This window comes from Brassica oleracea, chromosome C4, assembly GCF_000695525.1.
Source record: "Brassica oleracea var. oleracea cultivar TO1000 chromosome C4, BOL, whole genome shotgun sequence".
In the NCBI taxonomy this organism is placed as follows: Eukaryota; Viridiplantae; Streptophyta; class Magnoliopsida; order Brassicales; family Brassicaceae; genus Brassica; species Brassica oleracea.
The window spans coordinates 37,538,915-37,558,895 of NC_027751.1; the positions used below are offsets into that span (position 1 = coordinate 37,538,915).

General features: G+C 33.2%; 2 protein-coding genes across 4 annotated transcripts; one reads left to right on the forward strand and one right to left on the reverse strand.

Moving 5' to 3' along the window:
- The first annotated feature begins 5,354 nt into the window (after positions 1 to 5,354).
- On the forward strand, positions 5,355 to 6,230 carry LOC106341553 (mRNA-decapping enzyme subunit 2-like). The gene has a single exon (XM_013780294.1). It carries the CDS (start codon positions 5,361 to 5,363, stop codon positions 6,228 to 6,230), a length of 870 nt encoding a protein of 289 aa, XP_013635748.1. The 5' UTR covers positions 5,355 to 5,360.
- Positions 6,231 to 9,698: 3,468 nt separating this feature from the next.
- LOC106340885 (putative cytochrome c oxidase subunit 5C-4) lies at positions 9,699 to 10,856 on the reverse strand. 3 transcript variants are annotated; one of them, XR_001269528.1, is made up of 4 exons: positions 10,783 to 10,849; positions 10,418 to 10,632; positions 10,159 to 10,294; positions 9,699 to 9,760 (listed from the first exon to the last, which is right to left on the reverse strand). XR_001269528.1 is itself a non-coding variant. In XM_013779720.1 (3 exons), exon 2 carries the CDS (start codon positions 10,619 to 10,621, stop codon positions 10,424 to 10,426), a length of 198 nt encoding a protein of 65 aa, XP_013635174.1. In that variant the 5' UTR covers positions 10,622 to 10,629; positions 10,783 to 10,856; the 3' UTR covers positions 10,139 to 10,294; positions 10,418 to 10,423. The 3 variants fall into 3 exon arrangements, 2 of the variants coding, with proteins under 2 accessions (XP_013635174.1, XP_013635173.1); XM_013779720.1 differs by lacking the exon at positions 9,699 to 9,760 and having other exon boundaries at positions 10,139 to 10,294; positions 10,418 to 10,629; positions 10,783 to 10,856; XM_013779719.1 differs by lacking the exon at positions 9,699 to 9,760 and having other exon boundaries at positions 10,140 to 10,294.
- Between the last annotated feature and the right edge of the window lie 9,125 nt (positions 10,857 to 19,981).

Here is a 19,981-nt window from a genome sequence, read left to right on the forward strand (position 1 = left end):
CTATTCCCATTTATGTTCGGTTGATCATATGTACCGATGGCTCTAGCTTGGCGTTGTGGTTGTCTAGGTCGAAGGTTGGCAGCTCCTTGACCAATGGCCTCTCCTTCTTGAGGCTGATTCTGATGTTGTTCCATCATAAATCCCAATCTGTGTAGGTGAGCCTGTTGCTCTTCTTCTCTTCTTCTCCTTGCGATCTGCCTTTCAAGTGCTTTAATGTCTTCAACTGGTGGAACTAGGTTTGTTGGGCCTCTGCTCCTCAAGTTCATGCACCTGAGATACAAAATTGCTAGGATAGAGTATCAGTAACTAGATATAATAAAAGTAAGACTTAGTCTCAAGTAAGGGCCAAATCTCAATGTCACAATCAGACTAGGATTGGCAACGGCGCCAATTTGATAATAGGGTTTTTTGCCTATTGCAAATGTTGTAGTATAGTGGGGTGAATGTCGAACCAGTCCTAGTGATGTGAATCAGTGAGAATACAAGTCATTTCTTAAGCTAAGTAGATTCAATAGTGGTGAGTGTGTGACAAGTAACAATAGCAAACAGAGCAATACAACAAGGTTTTAATCAATTTAAACAAGTGAATCCATGGGTATTGGGAATTGACTTCAAGTAACTAAGATCCAATCTAGGTGACAAGCTTTCAATCAAAGTAATCTCTTAAGTCTAAACATAATTTTAGACAAGTCCTATGTCTAGGTAAATGTCCATTTGCTTAGAAATCATTAAACATCAAATGTCTTTGGCTTAATTCAATCAAGCAATCTTTAAGTTCAAGTTTAATAACTATCTAGCAATTTTAACATCAAGTGTCCTTGGCTAATCTCACTAGAGCTTAGTTGAGTTGATTCAAACACTTCATCTAATCATGTCTGATGAGAAGTGTTTAGAAATCAGGTTTAGAGTGATCAAGACTAAACAAGCATTAAAAATACTCAACAAGCAAGTTCATACAAGGATCTAATACAATAACACCATAGATCTTCACTAAGTTACTCTAATCTCCCTAACCCATGAATTCTTAAGGAAACTACTCACTAATCTCCATGAAAACACTTAATCTCATAATAGATTGAAGCATATTCAAGTAGATACAACAGAGAATAAAGATAAACAAGGATTAAACAAGCAAATTCAAGAGAATAAGAAGAAAAGAAACTAAAGATTCAAGCTTTCTCTCTCAAGAGTTCTTGTGTTCTTCATAAAAAAGTAGATAGATCCCCAATTATTGTCTGAAAAGTAGTTATATATTACTAAAACTCGAGCTGGGGTTGACCCATAAAAACAGATATTTTTCTCCGTAGTGACCATAAAAGGTCGCTACCAGAGGTCACTACGCCTGTAGCGACCTGACATGCCCGCTACGGGTGGCCGCTAGGACACTTAGACGATTTTTTTCGCATTCTTGAACTCATAGCGACCTCATTATGCCGCTACGGAAGACCGCTACAGAAAGCGCTTCAACTATAGCGGTCTCTCTAACCCGCTACACACTCCCGCTACGGTACTTAGGCGCCTCAGCTCTATCTTCTGTAGCGACCATCTTTTGCCGCTACGCCTGGCCGCTAGGAATGTCATATTGATATGTGTGTAGTATTTTGATCATAAATCCCTCAATACAGCTCCAAACGACTTGAAACCACCTCCATTGTAAAGCTAACTCAATTTCCAGTGTCTCCACAAATTTTGAGCTTCAGAAGAGATCTTTAAGGCCTTCATCCGTGTTCATCTTTCACTCTTTGGACTCAAAATCCCTCCAATGGTCTTCTAACTCATCCATGGTGCTCTCCAACACCTGATATGTACAAATGCAATGATATGCAACCTAAATGTGCCTAAATGATACTCTAAATGACCAAACCATGCAAGAATAAGAAGTTAAAAACATGTAAATTCACAAGATATCAGTGATAGCGGGGAAACCAGTCATACCCTAGATGAAACGATAACAAGTAGAACAAAGACTTTTTTTGGTCAAAGACTTTTTTTGGTCAAAGACTTAAAACAAATAACAATAAAATAGAAATAAACTAAACTTCATCTTCACGTCACCTACTTGCGGTTCAGTATTCCGGTCCGGTTCAGCCCGCGCCGGTTCGGTTACAAAAAAAAAAGCTTCTATGGAGAATTTAAACTTAGTTATGAACAATCAAAGACCTTTTATCTGCATTCCGTTTGAGCAAAGCTCGAGCTTCGGATTTGTATGTATAGAACTCGGTTTTTGGCAAATTTGCAGTAAGTAATGTCCCTTGAGAACATCTCAACAGTCCAATCACACATCTCATTCATATCTTCCTTGACATTGATTTAGTCTATCTTCAAATCCACTATTCTTCTGAAATATCAAATCCATAGCGCATTTTTCCTAAAGGTAGAAAGAAAGTAGCTTATATATATGTTCTTCTCCAGAAAAAAATCTCAAGCCACTATTATTCCTTATGAAGCATTTACAAATGGATCTGGTCTTAAGCAGAAGTAGTAGCAGTTGTTTCAGTGATATCCTCCAGCTTCAGTTAAAAGATAAACTTACTTACTCTGTCTATATACAAGTTTGTTGCTACCTTTGGTGTCAAGTTTTGTCTCCCATTCTGACTTTCACTACAAGAAAAATGTGTTTTAATAGCGGACGAATAACGCTATATAACGATACTATAGCGGTTTTTGAAGCGCTGTATCATCGCCTGTCATAATAGGTAAATGACATTAGATAGAGGTTTTTGCGCTGCTATCTTTTCTTCCGATACGATAGCGCTTTTCTATCTGCAATTAAATATTATTTAAAAGCGTGTCATAAATGCTATTACTTATATTAAAATTCTTTATTTTAAAAATTATTTATGGAAATTTAAATGTTTAAAAATAAAAACATAATTAAAATTTAAACTGGTTTATATATTTAAATTTTTTTTTATTATTTAAACTGATTTATAATAAAACTGGTTTACAGAAGGACTATGGTATACAAACCTATTTACTAGTTAAACCTAATACAATAACGACTAAACCAATCTTCTTAACTCCGCCGTCTTCGACCTCTGGGTGCTTCCGCGTCTTCGTGCCTCCGCCTCCTCATGCCCCTGCCTCAAATAACCTTGCTCTGAACCACATCTACCTCCGCCTCCGTCTCTGGTTTGTAACACCTCCGTCTCTGGTTCGTAACACCTCCGGCGCATCTCCTCTATGTCAACCTTCACCTCTGGCGCGCATCCCTTTCATCATTATTCCAGATCTGTGAGCAAAAAGTAATAGATTTTATTAGAAAATAAAAGATGAAAAGAAGATGAACACGTAAGAAGAGACAACCCAAAGAGCAGGAGGCGAGGTCATGGTGATGGTGGTGAGCTTGAACCCGTTACGACAGACGACGAGTTTTAGAGATCGTGAGATGAGGATTGAATAGGTGATGAAAGAGGAGGATTGATAGGAGAAGATGATTGCATGATATGAGATGATGGGAGAGGAGGATTTCAGATGAGTTATCATGAGCAAGAAGATTGAAGAGATGGGGAGAGAGAGAGACGAGGAGATGAGAGATCATGAGAAAGAAGATGAAAGAGATAATGCAAAAAAAAATATTAAACTAAATCACTTTTGTCCGTTAGATTGAGTTATATCAACGGTTGAGATCAAATATAGTAGCTATCCTCACCATCCTGTTTTAACCAATGAAATTTTTTACTCTTTGTTTTATTAATTAACCAATGAGAAAAAAGAGAAATGATTAACAAAAGATTGAGTTGTAACCATTGAATTAAAAGGAATCAATAGTCATAGATTAACTAATCAAAACTGTTTTTATTTAATATATGTTTTAAAAATTATAGTTTTATTGTGTAACTAGTTTTATTTATATAAAAATTAAATTATCATTTACAATTATAAAGTTACGATAAGAACTATTGAATTTCAGATTTAACATATAATATTTTAAAGCAAAGGTTTGTGTGATAGGGTTCAAAGGTTATATTTAAGGTTTGAAAAAGAAAATTTGAAAAGATCATATATTTATAATTATTTTTTTTAGTTTTTTGTTTTATTAAAACTTGGAAATATTAGATTTGGGATTTTTTATTTAAAGTTTAGTGGTTATATGATGTTTGAATAGGGATATAGGGTTTAGAGTTTGAAAAGATGTAAAGGATTTAGGGTTTGAGGTTTAGATTTAAGATTTGAATTGAAAATAAATTTTGAAAATATTAAAATTTAAATTTAAACTTAAGATTTAAGATTAGAATAGGAAAATATTTGAGCTTTAGGTTTGTGTTTATAATTTAGGGTTTAAAATATGTTCTGAGTTTAGGGTTTTAAATAGCCAAACATGGCGTTTTTAATTATGTTTTGCTATTAAAACTAAGTGTTAAAACCATACACTATTATAACGTTTTCAAATATGCCACTCTCTCATAACGTTTCGAAATATACAAACGCTATCTAAGACTAAGGCGTATGTCAACCATAGCGTAAAGGCAAAAAATGCTATTCTCTACTGCTATTGAAACTCATATTTCTTGTGGTGTTTGTCGCAAACAATCTGAATTACAAAGGTGATTTACTATTTGCCTAGAGATGTTTGTTTCCCTTTTTATTCCAATTTTGAAAGAATTTTTCATACATGAAGATCAAACTTGGAAGATCAAAGACAAAACCAAAGATGAAAGAAAATTATTAGTTATGTAAAATTCCATCTAATTCCAAAACATATTAAATTGTTGTCACATGGTTCTATATCTTCTTCTCTTTTTTTTTCATCTTTGTCTTGGTTAAGTGATCAGCATTCTACTATCTATTAGTACAATATTGTACACTTCGAAATGTACAAACGTTATTTAAGACTAAGGCGTATGTCAACCATAGCAGAAAGACAAAAAATGATATCCTCTACTGCTATTGAAACCCATATTTCTCGTGGTGTTTGTCGCAAACAATCTGAATTACAACGGTGATTTGCAGAGGCAATGCTTGTTTTGGAGTTAAATCTAATGCTAAGCCCATGTGCTATATACTAAAACGGTCAACATGAGTTCAATGTAAGTTTATAAATGGATCTGGTCAACATGAGTCCAAAGGAAGAAAGAAAGTAGCTTATATATATATATATAATATATATATGTTCTTGGATTATCTCAAATATCCTTTTTTCTAAAAAGGAAAGACTCGTAAAAAAGGAAAAGGTGATTTTCTTAAATCGTATCAAATATTACCGTTGTTAAAAAAATATTAGATATTAACGATCAAAACGAGTATAAATATACATCCAAAGAGCACTCGTACTATCTCATACAACAAAAAAATAAAAAAAAATCCCACACTGATTGTAGAGTTCTAAGAAGAAGCTGGAGCGTTACGCAAGAAAAATAATGTCGAGCCTCCCGTCGAAGAAAATTCTTGACGATCTCTACACTCGATTTGTTGTGAACGGCCCCGAGGAAGAAAAACAGTCTTTGAATCGACTCATGTTTCTTGTAGAGAGTGCTCACTGGTACTACGAAGATAACGTTGTCGAAAACGACAAAACCCTAAAGTCGCTGTCCTTTGGAGAGTTTACTCGTCTCTTATTCAACAACTCCGATGCGTTGAGTCCTCACGTTGGATACATGGATATGATATTTAGAGACTTTTTCTCTTACAAGTCTCGAATCCCGGTCGCTGGTGCGATTATATTGGACGAGACATACGAACGTTGCTTGCTGGTGAAGGGATGGAAACAATCATCGAATTGGAGCTTTCCACGAGGGAAGAAGAATACGAACGAAGAAGATGATGTTTGCGCTATACGAGAGGTCCTCGAGGAGACAGGGTGTGATGTATCGAAGCTGCTTAATAAAGAAGAATACATCGAGATTACATTCGAAGGAAAGAAGAGAGTGAGGCTTTACATTGTCGTTGGCGTGAGAGATGATACAGCTTTTGCGCCACTAACGAAGAAGGAGATCAGTCAAATCTCATGGTTTCGGCTTGATGGGCTTGAAAGTGGATTCGCTGGTCTCAAGTTGTTTGAGGTTGCACCTTTTCTAGCATCCTTGAAGTCGTGGATATCAAAGCATCTGTCTCCTCTGAGCATTGACAAGCCCCTTAAACCACCACTCTGCGTGTGGACTGCAACAAAGAAGACAACGACAACAATAACAATAACAACAACGGAAAGAAGATACAATGTAAAACCTTGGAGACAGTCTCTAAAGGTCAACAAGTCTGCAATTTTGCCGGCCTTGGGAATTTGTTCTTGAGTAGAGTCAGTCAAATATTGGGAGCTATATGGTGTGGTCGGATTGTAGAGCAAAATAGTACATGAGATATACTTTGCTATTTAGTTTGTTGTACATGATTATATTGTATATCCAGTAGTTAATGAAACCAAGCTTTATTCTTTATTTCTAAAACGTTTTTCTTCTTAATTTCAGACCAAGTAACTTATACATACAAATTATAATATAGATGCTTCTATGGAGAATTAATTAAACTAAGTTATGTACAATCAAAGACCTTTTATCTTGCATTGCGTGGAGCAAATTCAGGTTTCGAACCTATGACCCTTGCGTTATTAGCACGAAGCACTAACAAACTGAGCTAATATTAGACCAAGTAACAGAAATATACATACAAACTATAACATAGATGCTTCTATGGAGAATTAAACTTAGTTATGTACAATCAAAGGCCTCTTATCCGCATTGCGTGGAGAAAAGCTAGCTTAAGCAGACAATCAAAGACCTAATGCAGCAATTACAAATGGATCTGGTCTTAAGCAGAAGTAATAGCACTTGCTTCAGTTCAAAGAGAAACAAACTTACTGTGTCTATTACAAGTTTGTTGTTGCTACCTTTTAGTGTCTAACTTTGTCTCCCATTCTGACTTTGTCCAAAACAATCTGAATTACAAAGGCGATTTGCAGAGGCAATGCTTGTTTTGGAGTTAAATCCAATGCCTAACCCCATGATATACTAGAACGGTCAAACATGGGTTCATTCAATGTAAGTTGCTAATGAGTAATGAGATATGTTGGTGAAGGGTTAATTAGAAACTTAAAAGTAATTAAAAATTTTGGCCTATACAGGTTTCGAACCTGTGACCTTCGCGTTATTAGCACATTTGTATAACTTTATGTTGTGAAATTATTTATTATCTATAAAACTGTACCTTCAGGAGTTTAGAGTTTTATCAGTTTATGTGATCGTGATTAACCAGAGCCCACATGGTACTGGTACACCTTGTTGTTGTTTCTATATGTTTTTGCTTTATCAAAACTTATCTTCTAATCAAGAATCTAGATAACAGAACTTTTAGACATGGTGGAGGTGCGATGAGAGGTGCAGGAGCTAATCAAGAATCTTGATAACAGGAATGATAAACATAATTTCACTAACTAATTAAATCTAAATCCCAAGATCGCTGATTTTGGTTTGGCTCGATGTCTACTAGGTATGGACAAAATTCAGCTTTGAACCGCATCGCAGGAAAAGCCTGTAAGCTACTAAAAACACTATAGATAGTTTTGACTCATTACATCCACCAAATTTCATGTGTTAGGCTCGTTAAAAAGGAAATTTATACTGATATTTTTCACTCTCTGCGAGGTTACATGGCTGCAGAGTATAATTTTCGAGGACAGTTAACATGAAAGCTGATGTTTAGAACCACGGAGTTCTTGTCCTCTAGATTGCGTGCAAGACAAGAAACAGCGTTTGCGTGCCAGATTCTGGTCATCTCCTACAGAGAATAAGATTCCCCAGAACCTCTTATCTTGAAAATTCCACCATCGTTTCTAGGTTTGGAACCTCTGTAGACTCACTGAACAGATTGTTAGAAACCCTAGATCCATGTCTACAAGACGAGTTGCTTCAATCACAAGGCAACGAAGCAGAGTTTGTAAAGTTCTTCTGTGGGATTTTTATGCGCACAAGCTTCTCCATCGCTCAGGCAACCGACAGAAGAACTCATCTGATTCCACCTCCAAACATTCCTCCATTCTTGAGGGAATAGCTCTTTAACTACAGACCCAGAGTGCAGTAGTACTATATTTTGTAGCACCAGTAGTACTACGATGTATATACAAGATTCATGCTGGACAACTAATGCTGCATATGAATGCATTACATGTAGCATTTTGAAGAAATCTAACATGTGATACCGAGCTAGAGAGAATTTTACGGGTATAGATTTCGCAAACTCAACTCATACTCATAAGGATATATTCAACAACAAAACACTAAGACCACCATTATCGGGCGATCCTTAGCAGGGTTTTTAGGTTAATGAGTGATTTATTTAAATAAAAAATAAATTAAAGCCTTGTAACCGATCCTTAATTAGCCGTTTCTGATATCGATCTTTACAAAGGTTATACAACCACGTGTCATCATTGAGGGAAGACGAAAACGTTGATGACCGATGGCGTTCTACAGATCTCTACGAAAGCTAGCTGAAACCAATCCCCTTAAAAAGGCCAGATTATTTTTCCAGCTTCCGGCGGTGGAGCCGTTTCTCCGATCGCACCGTCGTTTCCGCCGCGCCGCTCCCACATTACATGCACAGATTGCCTCCCCTTTCCTAATGGTTCGTCCCTCTCCACGGACCTCTATTCCTCTCTTCTCCGATTCATTGCGGTTTATGTTGATTGCTTAAGAGCATTCGTTGTAACATCACTTGTCGAATTGCAGTTTGTGTTGTAACATAAATGTGATGTTCAGATTTCAATTAACTCTGTATTTTAGCTTTTCTCTTGTCATTGGTGAAGGTATAGAAGTTGACTGTGTTGTTAATTATGGCAGGGACTTTTGTTTTTCTATGGAGTGCCTTTGGCTCACACCCTTTGAGCTCTCGACTGAAGCTCCTCCCCCTGTATCATCGTCAAGCAACCAGTACTTGTGACTCTCATTGAGGTATGTCTAACTCTGGGAACTCACATCTTCCGCGAGGTAGCCTTGCTGGGCTCGAGGAGTTTCATTACCTTGGCAACACCTCGTCTAGGAGTGAAAGGCAGAAAGCAGTTGACTGTGTTTTAGCTCTGTATTTAGGTTTTCTCATATCACTAGTGAAGGTATAGAAGTTGACTGTGTTGTTAATTATGGCAGGGACTTTTGTTTTTCTATGGAGTGCCTTTGGCTCACACCCTTTGAGCTCTCGACTGAAGCTCCTCCCCCTGTATCATCGTCAAGCAACCAGTACTTGTGACTCTCATTGAGGTATGTCTAACTCTGGGAACTCACATCTTCCGCGAGGTAGCCTTGCTGGGCTCGAGCCGATGAGTTTCATTACCTTGGCAACACCTCGTCTAGGAGTGAAAGGCAGAAAGCAGTTGACTGTGTTTTAGCTCTGTATTTAGGTTTTCTCATATCACTAGTGAAGGTATAGAAGTTGACTGTGTTGTTAATTATGGCAGGGGCTTTTGTTTTTCTATGGAGTGCCTTTGGCTCACACCCTTTGAGCTCTCGACTGAAGCTCCTCCTCCTGTATCATCGTTAAGCAACCAGTACTTGTGACTCTCATTAAGGTATGTCTAACTCTGGGAACTCGCATCTTCCGCGAGGTAGCCTTGCTGGGCTCGAGCCGATGAGTTTCATTACCTTGGCAACACCTCGTCTAGGAGTGAGAGGCAGAAAGCACGTTCTATCCATTTCCTGTTATAATAATTGGAACTCATCAATTGTTTAGTATGATGTTAAAACAGTAGTTCTTTGGTTCCTCCCATTTTGGAATTATGAGACTGATCATAGAAGAAATTGTAGTATCCACTCTAGCTCAATCCCCATAGCGATTTCTGAGTAAAAAGAAAACAAAATTTTCTTTGAGGTTATGATCTCGCTAAAAAAAAATCAAAATGAAACAATTGTTTGTAGAGATTCACTAGAGATGTTTTTGGCAGTTCATATAATTCAAAAATTTTTTTTTAAGAAACCTTAATTAAAAAACTCTCATTGGACCATTAAAATGAGAGTTTCTTAACTAAAGTTCTTAGGTTACTTTTATTAATTAAAAACTCACTAAAAAATTAAAATGAGAATTTCTTAACTAAAGTTCTTAGGTTACTTTTATTAATTAAAAACTCACTAAAAAATTAAAATGAGAATTTCTTAACTAAAGTTCTTAGGTTACTTTTATTAATTAAAAACTCACTAAGAAACATATTTGGGGTGATAGGGATAATCATGCTCTAACCTTTCGCATTTCAAAACATCGATCTAAAGTTTCCATTGTTTCACAACATTTATTGAAAGAACAATAAAACACACACACACAACGCATTCCTTTTGGTTCTTGATCTTGAACTCTTATAAGAAAAATATATGCGGTCCTGCATCAAGAAAACAAACAAAGTCCAGATCTAAACTTTAGATCCATGTACCATTTTCAACTCTTCCATGTCTAAAATGCTCAAGTATCCAAATTTAAATCTAAATAATTGTAAGATAAATACCGAATGCTACTCATCTGTAACGACAACACTGATCTCTCCCTTCTCTAGCAAATCGTAAAACTCCCTCGTTCGTCTTTGGTTGTTCCAATGATGCATCTTCCACAACCCTCCAGCCGCAAGTCCTAGTGCTATTCCATATATTATCTCTTTGACTATGCTTGGTCCCTGGTACACAGCCTTTCCTATCTTTGGAACATTCGCCATTTTTATATCTCCTACCCAAAATGATATTCGTATTTATCAGAACATATAATATTTGAATTCTCTCCAATGTTCTAATATAATATAGTAAAGTTCCACTTCCAGCCTTTCCTCGAAATATATTTTGTGCAACCAAAGCCGAGAGTAAAAACTAAAAAGCATACCTTAGAAACCAGAGGTTGAAAGATTCTGAGCAGAGAAAAACAGAGAAGCTTCAAGACTCCATGAGACGAGAAAGATCTCTTAAAAAGAAGAGGCATGCATTAATCACTTTTTTCTAATGTCAAAGCAACGGTTAAGATTAAAGAGTCGATGTGAGAGAAAAGATCAACGGCTGTTTAAGCGTAAGAGTTTTATGTTTTCAAACCACGGATACTAATGTATTCTTTGTTTGACAAGTGTAACACACGTCAACACCGCGAGCGAGTGTCACGTATGCGGTGCAATGTTAGGCCAAACATAAAATATGGACTTTTTATAATTATTTTCTTAATTTTGTTGATACATTTTCTAAAAAATGAAACAAAAGATTTGTTTTCGTAGGGAATCTTGAAAAATCGTAAAGTGCACAATTTTTTTTTGGTCTTTTTTCGTTGTATATGAGTTAGTTTTAATAAATTAAGGATCATTTATTATAACATCAATTAAATAACATTAAAATTGAACTTTTCATAAATATTTTTTAATTTTTCTTCGCTGCATTTTTTTAAAGTTGAATCAAAATAGTTTTTCGTTAGAAATATTGAAAATTAGGGAAGCGTACATAGTTTTTCTGTTTAGTTTTGGTGTATGCAGTTAGTTTTCACTAATTGGAGACCATTTATTATAACACTAAAAATTATGGACCTCTAACAAAATAAAATGGACCTATTATAATCAACTAATTAACACTTAAATTTTTTTGGATCCATGGACCCAGGCCAACCGCCCCTACCGATATGGTCAAGAGCCGGAACTGATGCGGTGAGTATGAAGGTAAGATTGATGGTTTCATCCTCATTACATCTACGCTGGTTTAACCGTTGGTTCCTTGTTTATATGGGCCACACAAACTTGATCCAAGGTAGTGAATGGGATATAATTATGACAAATGGGCCGAGGGACAAGTTGTCGTTGTTGTTAAATCGTCTCGGACTCTCTATTTTACAGTTTTGTAAAACTCTATTAGGGGTACCTGGTAACCATCACAAAAAATAGAAAAGAAACGGAACGAAATAAAATTACAGGGATGATGAAGAATAATTTTTTATCATATTTAGTGAGAGACAAATTTATTCAATATTTCTCTACAATAAAAGAAATGGGAAGGTATGAAAAGGAAAAACTATTCTTTATGAACGGTAAAAAAAATTAGGAATGTTAAGGAATATATTGTTTCTCTTCATTCCTTGGTCACCATTCATACCCTATATTTAAAGTTTTAAAGTGTTCTTCTCTAAAACCGAAATTTCAAATTTAACTTCAAATTATTTGTAATTTATACTATGGTCTTTATATTTATCATAATTAATATAAATTCAGTAAACTTTTATAAATAACTAGCACATATATAAAAATATTATATTAATATTAATTAATAAAATATTATACTAAAATATAAAATTATAAATAGAAATACATAATTAAATATTAAACTACAAGCAAAATAGCACATTATTCCATAAAATTCCGTAATGCTCCATCTCCAGTTACAAAAAATTTGTTTAGACAAGAAAATTTACTAGACTATTAGTGTTGTTGTAATATTTAAATTTGTATAATAATTAAGTCTTCGTGTATCTTTTAAAGAAGTTTTTTTATTAAGTTTCTTTTGTAATATTCTTGTTGTCTAATTCTAGCTTTAAATACTATAAATTTTATTTTTTAAAAAATTATTTAATTTTATGTGTAAAATTTGAATTTATTAAGATAAATTTGAAATATTTATGATATACAAAAGTTTTAAAGAATAAAACGATAAATGTGAAAATACTTGAGAATAATAAATGTGATGTGTAGTTAATTAATTATAAGAACCAAAATGCAAATAAAAAGATAAACTTCAAATTTGGAGTTTTGAGTAGTGAAACTCCAAATATGAAGTTTCACTCCTTAAAACTCTAAGAATATCTCCAAAAATGCTCTCTATTATAAAGTTTGCAAAACTCTATATTTGAAGTTTCAAAGTTTTTTTCTCCAGAACAAAACTTCAAATTTAACTTCAAAATTATTTTTAATTTACACTATGATCCTTATATTTGTCATAATTGAAATAAATCGACAAAATTTTTATACATAACTAGCACATATATAAAAATATTATAGTAGTATTAATTAATAAAATCTTACACTAAAATATAAAATTATAAATAGAAATACATAGTTAAATATTAAACTACAAGCAAAATACCACATTATTATATAAAATTATTTTCTTAATGCGCCATTTTCTGTTACACAAAATTTGTTTGGACTATATTTTAGAAGTTCCAGAAAAAATTTACTAGACTATTAATGTTGCTGTAATATTAAAATTTGTGTAATAATTATGTCTTCATGTATCTTTTAAAAAAATTATTAAGTTTCTTTTGTAATATTCTTATTGTCTAATTCTACTTTTAAAATATTATAAATCTTATTTTAATTTATTTTTAATTTTATTTGTGAAATTTAAATTTATAAAAATAAATTTGAAATATTTTAAATTATACAAAAGTTTTAAAATTAAAATGACGAAGGAAAATTGCCACTAGTATCACTTTCCTAATACCACATTTCATCTATATTTTAACTAACTTTACTATTCAAATTTTGAGAGACAAAATATCATTGTACCCCCTGAATAACTAAACCTAAATTACTTTCTTTCTCCCTCAATTCCAACTCTGAGAGTTCCCTAGATTGATTTCGAATTCGACGGTGATCAAATCCGACGCTGACGAGTTCTCCGGCGGATTTGACGGCTCTGGCGAGTTATCCGACGGATTTGACGGCGCTGACGAGTTCTCCGACGAAGCTGACAAACTCTACAAGCTCAGGCGAACAAGACGATCTCTCACTTTTTCCTCCATTGAGAAATAATGACTGTGGCGACGAGCCTTGATTCGCTTCTGGAGAAGCTCAAAGTGAAGGAGCTTTACCTTCCACCAAGTAATTGGGAATCCTTACATTCTCAGAGCCGCCAATTTCCTCCTCCAACTCGTGCTTCTCCTCCGTCTTTTTCCTCTGTCTTTGTAAGTTCACCATTTACGCTTTTCATGTTTGTATGTGTGGAAACATGAGCTTTGCATTTCTCTTGAGTGACTAGGATCGGAAACCTAATAGGGAATGATTTGGGGAAAAAGAAATATCAATTTTATTGATTTGAGTTTAGTTATTCGATGTATTGTATTGAGTTACGGCGAAATCATTATCTTATGGAAGATTACGATGTGATGTTCTCAGATTACTAATAAGAGATTCTCAAATGTTTGGAACGATATGTTGCAGCAATGATCCAACAGCCTCGTGTGCTTTCTTCCGGGTTAATGCCTGCCAGTGATGTCCTGATTCGTGCCAAAGAGGTTTGTTACTCCATCTGTAAACCTTGTATTCTGGAAATCTAATTTCAACTGAGATATGTTCATGATGTTTTGCTTATACGTTCATCCCTATGCTTCTCACTTGAGCATTTGGCTCGGAATATTAACCTTGAGGTGAAGAAAAAATTAGTTTCAACACATCTCTTACGTTCATGGTTGCAATTGCAGGTCATAACAAGCAGGGATATACTTGTGGGACTACTATCAAAGCACACTGGGAATGTGAGTGGGAAACATATCTTTCGCTTCATAAATTTTAAGGAAGAAACTTTCTCGCTGATAAAAAATGGTTATGACTTGTTATTTATTTTGTGGAGACTAAGGCTAACGTGATGAGAATGCCATATTACATGGATGCACCAAAAGCCAAGTAAGTTTATGTGCTGTAAAGTTACTATGTGGGACTATATTAATCAGAACGTTAGTCTCTGATATTAACTCCACTGCTCTCAACTCCAAGGCCCCTGAGAAAGTCGTCTTGCAAATTTGTTAAATGCAACAACATTGAACATTTTCATATGAAACTTACACGACATGGTCTCCCGTTTCCCTCTTCCTCTAGGATTTCTCTGATAGGGAAGTAAGCTGCTTTCTTGCAGAGCTCAAAGATATCCTATCCGATGTAGCTTTCGCATAGACGAGCTACGTGATCGTAGTCAATATCGGGCCCTTTCTCTTTTCAGCGCCACTTTCAATATCTCAGCTTTCTCCTTACGGTCAGGCATTCCAATCTCAAAAGCTCCAGGAAGACGCCTCAATAATGTTTCATCAAGCTCTGATGGTCTGTTTGTTGCAGCAAGTACCATCACCCTCACTACAAAGCAACCATTATACTCATTTAAAAACTACTGTATTCAAGTAGAGCATGCTCTAGACTGCATTACAGTGAGCTGAAAGGCGAAGGATTCAACTTATGATGAGTAGAAAACTCATCCCATAAAGCCATAAACTCAGTCTTCATGTTTGCCAATTGCCATGGCTTCGTGATCTGTTTGTACGGCCAATTGCCATGGCTTCGTGATCTGTTTGTACGGCAAGCTAAATACAACAGCAAATCAAATTAGAATCAATCTGAATCGAGTTAGCTAAACCTCATTCAGAAGAGGAGACACTTGACATGTTATCAATCAGGTTATCTCAAAACTCCAAATCATCACTCATTTCTCGCATCAGTGATATTTCTCGCATCGGCTATCACCAGAGTTTCAAAAAACCAAAAGAAAAACTGAAGAAGAAAAATATATGATCGGAGAAATTTCTAACCGATTAGATCCAACTACTTTTGATCCGACGGAGCACCGTAGTCCACCGACGAAGGAGAGATCGATCGCCTAGAGAGAAAGAGGAAGAAATCGATGATTGAGGAGAAGATAAGATAAGGGTAATATTGTCTTTTGTTCATTAAAGAAAAGTGTATTTATGAAAATGTCCCCATACTAGTGGTATAATTGAATTGTGGTATGAAAGAAAGTGTAAACATGAATTTTCCCAATGATGAATGAGAAAATACTTAATAATCATAAATGTGATGTATAATTAATTGTAAGAACTAAGATGTAAATAGATGAAACTTCAAATTTAGAGTTTTGAGTAGTGAAAATTCTTAAAACTCTAAATTTGAAGTTTTGAAATTCTTTTTTGGAGAACAAAAAACTATATATTTAAAGTTATAGAATTTTTTTTGGAGATGCTCTAAATATAAAATTTTGAAGTTTTTTTTTGGAGAGCGAAACGAAGTTATAAGTTTATTTTGGAAATGCTTTAGTAATGTTATTATGATAGGTCTGATTGGTAATGGCTGTAGCTTTAAAATTTTTGCTGTAGAAAAAAATCTGTAGACTTTTTGCTGTGGCTTTAGATTTTATTGAAGTAGAATTTTATGGAAAGCACTAAAAAATTGCTTTGAATATTTGGTTCTGCAGAGCATTTGTACAGCTGTAGGTTATTTCAAGAGCTGTGATTTCAAAAAAAAATTTAAAGCTTGATTGCTCTGAATTTAGTGCTTTAGAAATAAATACGGCTGTGGACAGTACTTACAGCGACTACCAATCACCCCCGATGTGTCAAAGTCAAAGTCATTTAATACACTTTAGCTAGGTGCATGAAATCTCTTTTGGACCCTTTTAAGATCTCTCCACCAAATCAACCCATCGAACTCTAGATAAGAAACGCGTGAACCTGTCGCTTTTTACTTTCTAACGAACTTTAGGAAAAAAAATGAATAATCAAGAAAAGTCGAATAAAAACTGAAATGTTCGAATCTACCACCGCCATTAGATCCAGTGGTTACAAAACACGTATCTTTATTACTTTCGTAAATTCTTCAAGAGGTGGGGACTGGACCAGTAATTTAGTCCGACAAGTTAACAGGATTCGAAAATTTTAGTGATGTCAATTTTTTTTTCATTAATAGTGTTGAAAATAACATGAAAAACATGAACAATTAGAATATTCTTGCTTATTTTAGTTAATCAGTCACTTCATTTATACTATACATACTAGAATAAGATCTGCGTTTTGCGCAAGATAAATTTATATGAAAGTTATTTAGCAAATATTGTATGGAAAATAAAATTTATATTCTTAATCGAATTAATATTTTTGGTCCTTAAACAATTTAATTTTTTTTGTTAATTACATAATTTGTTTACTGATAAGCTGATTCCATTTTTAAAAATATTTTAGGTCAAAAAATAATTTATCGCATAAGAACATAACGTTTAGGCCGAAGAATCTCAGGCCTACTATTTTATTACAATGAAACTATATCATGACGGTGTTATATCATTATTTATCAATTTAAAAGTTAATTATGGTTATGAGAAATTTACGTTCACATGCCAATACTATCTATTTTCAATATTTTTTTCTTTTTGTATCGTTTTTTTTTTCATTTTGATTATTGTTCGATATAAATATTAATTTTTTAGTTTATTCTCATTTTGTTCTTTTTTTGGCGTGAGAATTAAAAAAAATGTTTAAGATTTAAAATTATTAAAGTGATATATACTTAGATTAAGATTTGCGTCTTGTACAGAAGAAATATTTTATATTTATTACTTTTACGTATTTTTGCATATTATGAAATAATAAAATAATGATTATATATCAAATAACTAAGAAATCAATTACTATTATGTAATAAATTGGTGTACACATATAAATTAAATGAGCGCTCTTATTTATTTTCAATTTTAAGGTAAATAAATCAAACCAATTAATTTTATATATCGTATATGATATATAATTAAATTTAAATGATGTTAACAAGTATATATAGTATACTTTTAATATGGATATTTATTAAATGAGGTTTCTACTCATATGATTATATGATTCTTTGCTGTAAAAAATTTTAATACTAACGGATTTTTTTAATGTGGAATGTTTAGTGGTTTCAATAATTTATAATCCTTTAAAAAAAAACAATGAAGATTTTAAAATTAAAATATTAACTTTTCAATATATGTTCAATGCAAATATCAAAATATAAGTATGTATTTTCATATAAAGTATAATTTAGTTTAAAAGATATGAAATATATATTAACATAAACACCTATTAAATAAAATTATTTATTCATATGATTTTATAATCATTGTATCGTATTATAGAAAAAAAATTTAAACTTTGATCACAAAACTTTATGTGAGACTTTTAATAGTTTTAGCAATTTATACTCGTTTTGAAAAATTCAAAGTATAGCATATATAAAACAATCTAAATTTTTATTATATGATTAACGTAATTGTGTAATTTATTTTAATAATAAATAATTAAACAAAAATGATAAAAAGTAATTATATTGTTAGCAAATCTTTATTATTTAAAATCATTAATTGTCATATATATCTTAATTACATTAGGTAATTCTGTAGGTTTTATTTAAAGAAATAATATAAAATAAATTTAAATTTGATAAATAAATAATCCATAATAAACATACTATATAATATAACATTTTCAAGAAATTTAATTTTGGACTAACAAAATTCTAAATTGATTCTCAAGCCGCCGCGTAAGTAAACTTGACATTTTAATTAAGAGACACTTAAGCAAATTCTTTTTTAGTTATTACAAACTTGAGGTTACAACTTTTTAAATATTTTTCAATTAATATATAGGGGATATATTAATCATAGTTACGTATAATTTAAACTAACACAATAATTATTATATTAGATATAATCAGAATTAAAAGGCTACCACATAGTTATTTCAATAATTTTCAATAATTTCTTTATATGAAAATATAAAAAGATTAAGAGTTTACATTGAATCAAAAATTTATGAAAATATAAGACTATTGGGCTATTTAAATATCCTTTTGAGATTTTTAGATTATCTGGATAATCAATATTATTGTTTTTATAGTCGTGAAAAATATTATAAAAACATTCCCCAAATCGATTTCTTTTTAGGGCTTTTTGCAAATATAACTCAAAACTTGAAGTCAAACACAAAACTAACCCATGGTTTTTTGGAACGTTGCATTGCCTCTTTCACCCCCAAAGTTCAGATTATTCACGAAAATGCCATCACTTTTTATTTTTTGAAAATGCATATTTTACTCTATTACCCTCATCTTCCTCAAGTATTCACATTATTGTCATTGCCATCAATACACCAACCACCATGAACAACCAATTTGAAGCTCTTAATGAACCTAAAAATCGATTTACACTCTTTCTTTCTCAATTCTTACGAACCAAAAACAACTTCTCTTTACTTTCTCTACATATTCATCCAAAAAAATCAAAGATTTTGATTCTAAAATTTTGATTGTTCATAGAGCCATTGAAGCTTACGATTCTTGGTGGGTCACTTTTGTTTGATATTCTGGGTGCTTGGAAAAGATTTTATTGTGCTAAATAAGTTATCTCACTAGTTGAAACAATGAAATTAATTTTTTTTTTCCAGATCTGTTCGTCCAGACGACTTCCGGGTAAGTCGTCTGGCTGTAGACGACTTACATGGAAGTCTACTGGTCAATGCAGAGGTTAATTTTCCAATTGACTTTTAAATGTGTTTTTCTAGACGACTTACATGGAAGTCGTTCATCTTTGTTTGTTAAAAAAAAAATCGAGACGACTTCCATGTAAGTTGTCTAAGGTAAACAGGTTAGTTTTGCATTTGACCGGATTGTGTCAAAAATTTGACATTTCCTTGACGACTTACATGTAAGTCGTCTAGTAGAAAATTTAAAAAATCAATATTTTGTTATACCTAGGCGACTTCCATGTAAGTCGTCTCAGGTTAGTTTTGCAATTGAAAAATAAAACAAAAAATTATTTTTGTCTAGAAGACTTACACGGAAGTCATCCACCGAAGTCGTCCTTCCACGAAAGTCGTCCATTATTTTATTCGGAGATTCTGGTCAAACCTTGCTTATCTTGGACGATTTCCATGAAAGTCGTCGGATGGACGACTTCCGCTACAAGAAAACGTGCCCATAACAACGAACATTTACGACGAAAATATTTCGTCGTAAATTTACATGGTGTTTACAACGCAATTATGAGGAATCCAACTTTCGTCGTAAAAGCAATGTAAATTTATGACGAACAGATTTCGTCGTAAACTCCATGTAAGTTTACGATGAATGTACGTGGAATGAGAAATACGTCGTAATCATTACATCGACATTACAACGAAACATGTTCCCGTTATACTTAGGTGAAAACGTGTATTCAATGTGCTTTTACTTACCTAATTTCGTCGTAAAGTCGTTGTAAATAAGATGTTAAAACCATGTAAAATCCATGTAAAATATTCCTTGTAAAATCGTTGTTATATTTCAACT